The sequence below is a fragment of the Liolophura sinensis genome, chromosome 11 (genome assembly GCF_032854445.1).
Source record: "Liolophura sinensis isolate JHLJ2023 chromosome 11, CUHK_Ljap_v2, whole genome shotgun sequence".
Lineage (NCBI taxonomy): Eukaryota > Metazoa > Mollusca > Polyplacophora > Chitonida > Chitonidae > Liolophura > Liolophura sinensis.
The window spans coordinates 21,165,724-21,177,331 of NC_088305.1; the positions used below are offsets into that span (position 1 = coordinate 21,165,724).

General features: G+C 39.9%; 1 protein-coding gene across 2 annotated transcripts; it reads right to left on the bottom strand.

The window, feature by feature from the left end:
- Window positions 1-388: 388 nt before the first annotated feature.
- LOC135477425 (ORM1-like protein 3) lies at window positions 389-11,578 on the bottom strand. Of its 2 annotated transcripts, none has more exons than XM_064757521.1 (4): window positions 11,539-11,578; window positions 4,943-5,151; window positions 4,101-4,252; window positions 389-2,024 (listed from the first exon to the last, which is right to left on the bottom strand). In XM_064757521.1, exons 2-4 carry the CDS (start codon window positions 5,114-5,116, stop codon window positions 1,889-1,891), a joined length of 462 nt encoding a protein of 153 aa, XP_064613591.1. In that variant the 5' UTR covers window positions 5,117-5,151; window positions 11,539-11,578; the 3' UTR covers window positions 389-1,888. The 2 variants fall into 2 exon arrangements, with proteins under 2 accessions (XP_064613591.1, XP_064613592.1); XM_064757522.1 differs by lacking the exon at window positions 11,539-11,578 and adding an exon at window positions 11,494-11,520.
- Window positions 11,579-11,608: the final 30 nt, after the last annotated feature.

An 11,608-nucleotide genomic window follows, 5' to 3' on the forward strand; every position in this document is an offset into this window, starting at 1 on the left:
TTTATACTTTTTTTCTCCTTCTTTTTCTTCTTTCTTGAACTTCATTACCCTATAAACCAATGGGCATATAAGTATTATACCTACTCTGTCCAATCTACACGAAGAAAAATGTGTAAAAGCAACTGTGGCATTTATGCATGGTAAAGTGAGACTTAGAGTTTCATTCTAACATATAGCCTCATAACCTCAAAATGCTTTGACTGAGTCAGAAGAGATGAAACAAAATGTGGATAACAACAATACCTATGCAGGTATTCCTGTACAGAGAGTACACTTGCAGTTACATTATACAGATAATAACCCAGATAGCATACATATAGTACTAAGAAAGCGAAATAACAAAATATATACTGTGTTCGTGCATATATATATATATATATATATATATATACACATATACAATTATGTATTTCAAAAAAAGTACAGCTGTATGTTGTTTTTAAGAGAAGAATTTAAAATCAGCATTTTGTTAACACATATTTCCTGTTTTTTGTTCCTAGTATCTCATCAACATATATTTACAGGACTCCATAATTTGAATCCAATCAAGCCTTTTCACACACAAATAGGCTGAGAACTTATGGTAGCATAGACATGGCCTTCACTCATTACTGGTTAAAGGACTAGGTGTTTTGGCTTATATACGCTGCATCTTCCACCCAAAACAGACTAAAAACAGAGATGACTTAACTGAAGACTACTTAAATACACCAAAGTATCCATGTCTTTGTATCTACGTAAAATTAACAGCATTCACCAATTACACACATACAAAGATAATACCAGAAACCTTAACCCAGATTGCATGTTAAACCACTGCTTAACATTAGTTTTTCAAGTCAAGGCAAGTTTTTGTCCCTAGGAGTTATCTCCCCTTCTCCCACACACACGTTTAATATTTTTATCAACATTTTAACCCCAGAATTCCACTTCCCACACAATGATAATACTGTTAATTAAAAACCACCTTCTAAGTGGTTAATTCCCAAAGTACAGTCACTTCTCAGAGTTACACAGAAAGCACTGTTAGAAGAAAATGCATGGTTCAACTTCATTAAGGCTCTACACTATAGAGGAAGCAGCGATAGATATGCATCTAACATCAGTTCCCATTGGGTAATGGTCAAGGCTGGAGCCTTTTACTGTCCAGCAGTCTGTCAGTAGTCCAACATAAAGAATCCTCAGAAGGGACTACTTTCTGACAGGTAACTGAGTGCAATATGGCACTACTTCACTTTTCAACCAGCAGGTGTGCATCCACACCGTTAGGCCTCTAACCTTGAGATCAGTACAGGCTTTATAAACCGAAAGAGCTGTTCAATATGCTGACAGAGTGTAGAGAAATAACTTACACAGTTTATGAAGCTTGCACCATTAATTGCACAAACAAATTAACGATTTTAGCATCATTTTAAGAATTATATGCATAAATTCCACAGAAAATAAGGTTTTAGTGGTTGAAAAGATCGAAGATTTACAGTACACCTTTGCTTTAAAAGCACAACTGTGATACAGAAACAAAGTTGTGTTACAGAAAAGAATAAAAAAATACATAACTTGGACCAAACTTCCTCAAGGTGGCCAGGAGTTTTCACTCAAAATCTAAAAATAATTCCTTAAGCTAGGTGCAACCTTATCTCAGAAATACATTAACACCTAAGGTTTTCACATGTAACTCATTGGACACAAGAAATTCAGAAAGCATCACCATCTTAGGTTACCCCCAGACACATCACTGTGTGAGAAGGGGAGATAATCAATAGAGAAGGGAGGGAACTGTACAAAAATTTGTGACCAAGTGTTTTGTTTAATCAAAAAACAAGGTAGAAAATCGAACCTCACAGAAACTTATGGTTGGAGAAACAGAGACTCGGTGGTCAGCCCTGGGTCAGTACTTGTTGATGCCGAATAATCGTACTCCGTGTAGCTGGGGGAGCTTGGGAATAACACTTAGCAAGCAGCACGAGGCATTGATTACAAAATGTAACACGTCATATTTTGTATAAAAACTGGCGAGGAAAAATCTGAAAAAGAAAGGAAGAGAGGCAACAATAAATATTCGTATATCTTGAAACCTGAGGAGACATTACTTTTCTGTGTGGTCGTGGGTTTCCCCCGGGCTCTGCCCTGTTTCCACCTACCATAATGCTGACTGCCGTTGTAAAAGTGAAACATTCTTGAGTACGGTGTAAAACACCAATCAAATAAATAAATATTTTTCTACGTGGCTGCATGTGCAGCTTTGACAGAGAATCAGGCAGAGTCCTCCCTGAATCTGTCAAAGACAATGCTTGGAGGAATCCCCCAAGCTTCACCTGAGTTTACTTGACCATAGCCAGTGGTGACCATAGCCAGTGGTAACATTTTCAGCTACGTGCATGTACCACTTCATGCAGGTGGGACCAGACTCTTTATCTGATGAGCTTTGTGATATTTATCTAAAGCCAGCTCCTCACACCTAAACCTCAATGCTCTATTTATTTATCTGATTGGTGTTTTACACCGTCGTCAAGAATTTTTCAATCATACGACGGTGGTCAGCATTATGGTGGGTGGAAACCGAGCAGGACCCCGCGCACACCCATGACTATTTGCCGGTTGCTGGGAGACATTCCCACGTATGGCCAGAGAAGACGCCAATATGAGCTAGACTTGAACTCATAGCGACCACATTGGTGAGAGGCTCCTGGGTCACTGCGCTGCACTTGCATGCTAATCACCTCAGCACAGAGGTCCTCATCTTTGTTCTCCAGCTTTTTGTATGCAGCTATATGTAGGCTGGTACTTTTACACACCATATTACTGTGGTGTTATCACAAAGTAACATCTGGCTACTGTACAATACCATAAGGTTAATCACTGCACCATACCAGCAGGTACAGATACAAGTGCTGTATGTCTGCTATATTTTACATCATTCTTAGAGTTCTACTGACCTTAGAAAAGTGTTCTGATGTGTCATTGGAACATACATGTAGGATTTATTTACTTGACTGATGTTTTATTCTGTACTGAAGGTCTGACGGCGATCAGCATTATGGTGGAAGGTGGGGGGAAACCCACCACCATCTGCAGGTTACTGGCAGACACATGTAGGATGATAGCCTACTGGTAAAATGTAAGTCTCACCACAATAGGTAAAATTCTATAACCCTCAACCATTTTAAATCTCATGCCTTACCCCCTTTGGGGTGTGCACTCGTCAAATGATGTAAATAGATCGGACTGGTCTATTATAAAACACGATGTTGTTTTCACTGGCAAAAATGAATGGACAGATATTACACGCCTGGTTTAACAGAACGTCTCTTGACATGGTCAATTTCATTCTATCCTTGGCGAAACCTACTGACATCACAGAAAGGTTAAATATATGTAACCAGTATATGGACAATTTGCAAACTTTGTATGCCATTCCTGGTGAAGGCAATTACTTCACAGAAAGATCAAACACGTGTGACAGGTTTTAAGTGAACAACTCCTGAAGATTACCAGGAGGCCGGTATCTTCGAATGTTTCACTGTTCAAAAGACTTCACAGATTATTTTCAACAGCAGTATTTGACACAGCTCAGGCTGAAATCAGTGACCATATAGACTGGTACCCATTTTGTTTAGAATAAATGGTTTCACCTGGGCTGTATGATGTTGCAGGGCTTGCGCTATTTAGAATAATTCTGCTGGGATCTTCCGAATCTACTTCATATGGGTGTGAAAGTGTTTACATGACTTGAGTTTTTCTTTATTTAATTATGTTAGACGTTGTGAGGAGGGTTATAGAATAGAAATAATGTTCCTGCTATAGGTGCCTAGCGGCTGTTTGATAGTCAATAAGGTGGACGAAGTTTACAAATTTTTGATTTGCCCTCGACTCAAAATAACAACCTCGTCCACATTACTGATATAAAACTGCCGCTAGACACCCTTTAATAATCACAGGAACATTATTTCATAATTTTCTTTTTTTTTAAACATTTATTTTGCCTCTATAAATGCACTTTTTGAGTGAAATTTACACCATCATGTACTCCTTCAACAACAAAATATGGCCGTTTAGCTAAGAACCGAAGCAGATTAATAATCCATCACACAAGGACTTACAAGACAATTGGAACCATGGTGAGGAATTTTTTCGTAGCGGTGAACTGCTGTCCGTAGTCAATCTGTTCCCACTGTGTTTCTGTCCGTGACTGACCCTGGTCTCCCGTCTCCCACGGGGTACCTTTGGTTATGTGCAGCATGAAGAACATGGACTGTCGAAGGGAAACAACACAAGGCAATACTTAAATATACGCAAAAACCTAGTCGCAAAACACTATTAACTTAGTGATTACTTATCATCAGAGAAAATCCAATACTTACATCTTGTTTTCCCAAGATTTTTAATTACAAATCAGTAGTTAACATCAAAGTTATTCTAGGAAATACGAATCTTTAGGGTGTTGGGAGCATTAAAATACATGTACATGAAACGAATATTTTATTTTATTACTGACCATGTTCACAAGTATCAGCACCAAAGCAACTTCATGATTTGGAAGAAATTCGGAACATGTTACATAATTTATTCATAATTTATTCATAACACATGATGACGTTGGTAAGCATCACTGAGCATACTTACGACATTGTGCACAACACAGGTAAGCATCACTGAGCATACTTACGACATCGTGCACAACACAGGTAAGCATCACTGAGCATACTTACGACATCATGCACAATCCGGGAATGCATCACGTATCATACTTACGACATCGTGCACGACACAGGTAAGCATCACTGAGCATACTTACGACACTGTGTATTGGATTGGTACATGTTAGTGTGACTGAGCATACGAACGACACTGTGTATTGGATTGGTACACGTTAGTGTGACTGAGCATACGAACGACACTGTGTATTGGATTGGTACACGTTAGAGTGACTGAGCATACTTACAACATCGTGTATGACATTGGTAAGCGTCCAGGCCACAGCGACGGTGATGAACGGGACACTGAGCAGGAGCAGATGAACAAAGTAGATGAAGAGGACATAGGTAAGCCAGATGCCCTTACTGTTCAGGTACGAGTGTGTGGGGTTAAGTTCACTGTGGGCCACCCCCACATTCATTGTCGGAGATCTGCCCTGGCTGGGGTAACACAAACCTAAAAATACACAACTCAAATCCATTAACACTCAAGTTAACATAAACCTTGTGACAAATCTTAACACAACACAACACTTTAACAGAGCCATCTTTCCTGTCAACAAACATCACAAACAAAACCTGAAAACCGAGAAGATCTATTATATTAATATACATGTACAAGAATACTGTATGGAGAAGATGGAAAAGATCTATTCTGTTAACATACAAGGGATGCAGGATTGACGCTGATTGGCTGACAGTGGAGACAGGCTTTTCTGGGTTAAACCATACAGCCTTGGTCACACTTGAATAAATCATACCTAAAAGTCATACCTAAAATTCAGCTTAGGTTAGGCATAACCTGGATATGCCTATCTCTCACACCAGCCAATCAGATTCGATTCTAATCTGAACAAAAATATAAATGCAACATCCAATACTTTGACAATATTAACTGTGTTATCAAATTCCTTTCAATACCGTTTTTCACAGGGCATAAAATGAACTCATAGCAATATATTTCCATAACTAATGTAACGGACAACCAAGGAGGCAATGCTGAGAGAGGTTAGGATACAGAGGTGGGGGTCAGTTTGGGAAATTCTACACTTCAGTACCAAGTGTGTTCGCTGTTTGCCTGTTGCATTGCTACACATTGTCGACACACAGACCTGATTAGATGGTCTGTTGTGACATGCGGAATGTTTTCCCCACTCCTGTGTGAGGGCCAAACGCAACTCCCCGATGTTTCCGGGAACTGGAAGTCGCCGACAAAGACGCCGGTCGAGGACATCCCACAGGTGTTCAATTGGGGACCGATCAGGTGAATATGCAGGCAAGTTGAGCACTTAAACGTTTTCGGCCTGCAGAAATGCTGTGCATACAGCAGCAACACGGGGACAGGCGTTGTCATGCTGAAATGTTACCCCATGGCGCCAGACAAAAGGGACGAATATTGGGTGCAGAATTTCATCATGGTATCGTACTGCATTCAAGTTACCATCCATGAAATAAAGTTAATTCCTTCCCACACAAGTATCCCACCACCACTGTCTTGATGATGGCATCAGCATAGCGCTCAATGACCTGCCGCCAAACTCTCTGCCTTCCATGAGCTCCGAGTACCTGAAAACAGGATTCATCTGAAAACGTAACATGCCACCATCGTGCCAAAGGCCAAAGAACATGAATGTTAACCCAGTCAAGCCAACTCTGGGGTTGTGCAGCGGTAAGGTCTATTCCACGGAGTGGCCTCTCTGAGGTGATTCCAACCTCTTTGAGCAGAAGTGCGGCTATTATGGAGCCAGACTGTTTCATTACCTGTGGCAGTGGCTGGCCTGAAAGAGTCGCGGAGGTGGATGAAGCGAATGTGGTGGTCTTAGTTGGGGGTTATTACATGTGGTCGACGGGCATGTGGGCGATTAGCTGTCCTGCTGCAATTTTCATGATGTCTTCTTCGAAGACTAAGCATTGAAATATTGCCGTTAAGGGCTCTAAGGGTCATGTCAGCGTCAAGATGGCAGATGACGCACTGTCGTTGTGGCATCTGTGATATCGTGCCTTTAGACAGAACTTGTACTGTACGGATAGTCTTTTGTACACCTGAAGGTACATGTAAGGAGGGGTAGGGAATACCTTACAGATCACTGAACGCTACAGATAGGGACACACCTGTCTGACAGGTCAAAATGGTGAATAAGCTTTAACGCAACAACACTTTGGTTTTGGAGGCTGGAATGTACACTGGTGTAGGGTTTTGCTCTTGCATTTTGACAAAAATCACAGCATTATCTTGTGAAATATTACAGAAATGAAAGTGTTTTCAGTATACATCCCTTTAACATACAACACAAACCTCAAAACGGGGAAGATCTATTCTGTTAACATACAACACAAACATGAAGACAGAGAAGACTATCCTGTCAACACAAAACACAAACCTGAACACACAGAAGACCTCCCCATATCAGCATAATCCATGAATTTCCTCATAGCTGAAGTACCAGTAATCATCTTACCAATTTGTAAGACAAAAACGTCATTAAATTTTAGTTATGCATCCCCACCTAAGCATAAATACTGACGCTTTACTCACAAGATACACAGCAGAGATGTTAAAAAATGGTGCAAAGTCAAAAATCCTCTCAACTTATCAGGTTTTAAATCTAAACATTAAAGAATACAGATATACACGTGTACAACACCTCTGAGACACTATAAAACAAAGCACTGACGCCGACTCTAATTACTTAGGTGAAACAAAAATGGTGTGCGTCTGGCATATAATTATGTAGTACACATAACAGCATGATCCAACAATCACATGTGGCCAACATATGTAAAATGCTGTGTAGGTGAACAGTAGGCTGGTAGAGTGTTGAATTGTCAAGGAAGGGTGGAACATCTAACATGTTTATGACCTCAGACCTAATGTATTTGAACGTTCTAAAACTGCGTCCATGACCTACATGTAGTTGCTCCATACCCCTTATTTTGATAGTTCTACGGATCTTTTATAATACAATGGGGTACTCAGGTTAAACATTTGTTTGTATTAAAGGTACATGTAGGGTCATATCGTACAGGCAAAAAATGTTTCAGCATCAAATGCAAAAATGTACCTTTTGGAGAAAGTGGGAGAGGGAGGGGATTTTTATGGTACCCTATTCCCTCAACTCTTCCACACATAAAAGAGCAACTTTCAGCCCCATTCATGCACATTCTTAATTTGATTTTGGAGACACCGGCAAATTTCAGGGCATCCAAAAAAATATAATATTATTAATCTACACAGAATAATGTCCTTGGACTATATTATAATTATTAAAATAAACATCTTGCAAACATGTGAAAAGGTTTAAAGAATTACAGTAAATACAGCATCTGCATATTTTGTGTTGGTAACCATGCCTTCTTAGGCAATCCGTTCAACAGTGCACAATAAGTACATAATGTACACTTAATAGTCAGGATTAACTAAAGGTCTCCATGTGTTATATATTATCCTGAGACTTAACAGTACAACAGTACTTAGTACCCCCCTGAGTAACAACCTTCTGTGGTCCAATGCTTGAACCAATGCTTGGACCAATGCTTGGACCAATGCTTGGACCAATGCTTATAACCACGAACATTAAACCAGAGTTTTTTTGTTTTCTTTTCTTTTGGGTATAAAACTCATTTGTATTTTTCCTATTGTTGGGTGTCAAATTAATTCTGATTTCAAGGGTTTTAAATTGCCTGTAAACATGTGGTTCTGTTTATCTTTAATGCATGGTGAATGCAGTGCTGATGTCCTAATTTAACACATGTAACATTTAGGTTGTGCAAACATGGAGTTCCCACAGATCATAGTCAGGGCCTTATCTAGAGTCTTTAGTTCTGGAAAATGTGTGGACCCCCAAACTATTGGGCACCCAAATTTTACATGTAATCAAGCTGTATTAAAACTAATACGTACATGTAAATATGATGGTTTATATTTAAAAAGTTAAGTTTTATACAAATTTCTTTCATTCACTGGAGAGACCCTGGAGCTCTCAGAACATGTCATTTTGTTGCGTTTCATAAAATTTCTGTACGCACGCTATCACAATGTCACCTTTAACGCTGGGGGTCTTCACATTTTTTTCTAGGTATGGCCTTGATACATGCCGTCCATCATCATGTTTCAGTTCACAATCCACACACACGTTCTCATAGTTCTCTCAGAATGTTTCAAAATATTGGTTGCAAAGACAGTTGAAAGGTTGAAGAATTAGAGTAAGTATTATCAATTCCACCTTATCAATTCCTTGTTTTTCTTAACCAATAATTCAAGATTAGCACTCCAAAATACTTTTCTGGAGAAATGAGCACTCTCATACCAAGAGAAGCTCGATGAGATATAAAGGCTAAAGACAATTCCAGGAACAGAAATAAAATTTGCTAGTGAGGGGATTATTACTGTCGTGGGTAGGCTGGAAAGATCTCATATAGCAGAGCTTCATTAATTATACATAGTTCAATTTGGACTTTAAGACTCTAAAGTCATGGCTGAACACTGGCACTGCTGTAGTTCCTCTACCAGTGTGAGCTGAGGAGAGGAGAGCTGAAAGCGTATTAATAATCAGTAAATATTTAAGCAGAGGAAGTCAGTCAACAGGACTAGGGGCATGGGAACAGGCCATTGCATGTGAAATAGTCTGAAATTTCATCTCAAAACTCTGAAAAATACCTCTCAGATCTTCAATTATTGAAGTTTTGACAATTTGGAGTGGTATCCTGAGTGTATGCAGTTGTTGTTGAGAGGTGGGAAGTTCAGATTTTTTTAAGATGAGGTTGCGGTCATGTGGCGGAATGACATCAATTTATTTAAGAAGTTGCTTTTCAAAATGAACATCTGAGGTGGGGTCAGTGACTAACATAGACATCAACTTAGTCTTTACAACTACTGGAAGTTTCGTCCAGCTACAACAGTACAGGAGATATGATTTTTTTTCTCATGCCAGAACTATAAACAACAATTCATATTGCACAGGACTAGGGGCATATTATTAAAATAGACTTTCTCTAACAATTTCACTGCATAGAATTTGAAACTGCAGACATCTGGGAACTTGCCGTTTTACTCGTGCCAACACGCTTTATTCATGCAGGCAATTAAGGCAGTGAAAATATTGTCTTAACAACATGCAGGTTTACGTAAAACTTTGCTACATGAACAATGCCTCAAAAGTTCAAAACCAGGTTTGCAGAAGCTGTGTAGATCGCTCTGTTGTCTGAGTAACATACAGTAATTATCAACTGTAGTTCTCAAAATATCATCCAACATTGATCAATTCAATGTGGTGGTGTTTATATAGCCACTGCACCCGTTCGCCAATCCACTTTCGTTCATGAGAATAAATATTGTTTAAACCAATTCAATGTTGCAAGTAAAAGTGCCCAGATGTATGCTGTTGCAAATAAAAATCTTTCCCTGATGTCGCCTCGTTTATTGACTTACTTACTTATAGTATGCAAGGTGAGGAAAGTGTCCTGTTTGACAATTCATGTTGGGGATTGTCAGTGGGGGAAATGCCTACCTCTAGTGGGGAAAGTGTCTAAAAGCCGAGTTGGCATTTCAGAAATCTTGCCAATTCATGCCGGTTAAGACGAGATAGGGTGGGGGCTCTCACAAACCAACACGGCTAAAAGACATGATTTTACGACAGCTGCTAACACATGTGTATTTAGTCCATCAAGTATCGTAAAACCTCACTTTTTACATGTAGCTCATCGGCAAAACCTCGCGGGGCTCCTGAAATGCCAACTTGGCTTCAAACTCTCTTAGTGACTACATGTACAGGCTAAATAAAGTTGATTGGCCCTTCAGGGGTCTCGTGAGTTCATGAAGATATCTGCGAGACAGGTGGGGGTTCTAGCAAACAAATGTAGATAAAAGATGTTATTTTACTGTAGTTGCTAGATTGAGCGCTGTAGGCACCTAATGTAAAATCGCGACTTTTTGCTGTGGTAGTTTGTGAGAACTCTCACCTGTCTCGCCGATACCTGCGTGAACTCCTGAGACTCCTGAAATGAGAGTTGGGCTTATTTATAAGTTTGAATTCAACGCCAGTGACCCCAGACACTTATCACGCTCACTTCTTTAGATTTGTTGACAAGTCGTTGCAAAGAAACTCTTTGGAGATGTTCCCATGCTGTGGCAAAATGACAGCCACAATCAATACAGTTCCCACTATATAGCTGGCTCTTCTGATGTTTCTCACAGAGGCCAGAGAAGCCCACTAAAGCCCACCGAAGTGAGAACGTTTCGTCAAAACAAAAAGAATTTACTCTACCGATCTGTTGATCGGAATAGCAAACTGAAACTATGGTTGTATGCAGACATGATTTATCTGTTCATCGATGCATAAATCTACAAGCTCAGGGTTTAATACTTAAGATTTAAGGCCGCTGTTAAGGTAGAAAGGTAGAACAGCGAGTGCATCTCGGATCATTGCAGGAGTGTGTGAAGCTGACCTAGCACCTCGGTACGGTAGTACATTGTTAAATCTGCTGTCAGCCTCACTGGTGGAGCCTAGGTTCATCAATGAACAGCGATGTCATTCTGGCCAAAGGGCGAAAACTAAAATATCTTCACTGTTACAGAAGTAACAAAGCTTTCACACTTGCACAACCGAAAGCTCGTACATACTTGTGCCTGTAAACCAGCCAGAACATGCAGGTTGCGTCAATCCCAGGTAACCTGTGCGTGTGACACTGGCGTTGTCAGATTGATTGATTCAAAATTTGGTAAGAACAACACACATAATCTCCCTGATATCAGTGCTTCTTGTACAGAGACAAGTCGCGCATACAGAACAAACAACTTTACCTTCAGAGGAATACAGAACGAAAGCAAGAACACGAGAATCATTACCTCACAAATATACGACGAAATGTCTTCGTAAGCAGGAAGTGACAGGGCTTGTTGAGACAAGCATGCGCTC

Coding starts and splice junctions, on each gene's coding strand:
- LOC135477425 (XM_064757521.1), bottom strand. CDS start 5,116: ATGAATGTGGGGGTGGCCCACAGTGAACTTAACCCCACACACTCGTAC. Junction 4,253..4,942: donor CCAATGTCATACACGATGTT/GTAAGTATGCTC, acceptor TCCCTTCGACAG/TCCATGTTCTTCATGCTGCA. Junction 2,025..4,100: donor ACCATGGTTCCAATTGTCTT/GTAAGTCCTTGT, acceptor TTTCTTTTTCAG/ATTTTTCCTCGCCAGTTTTT.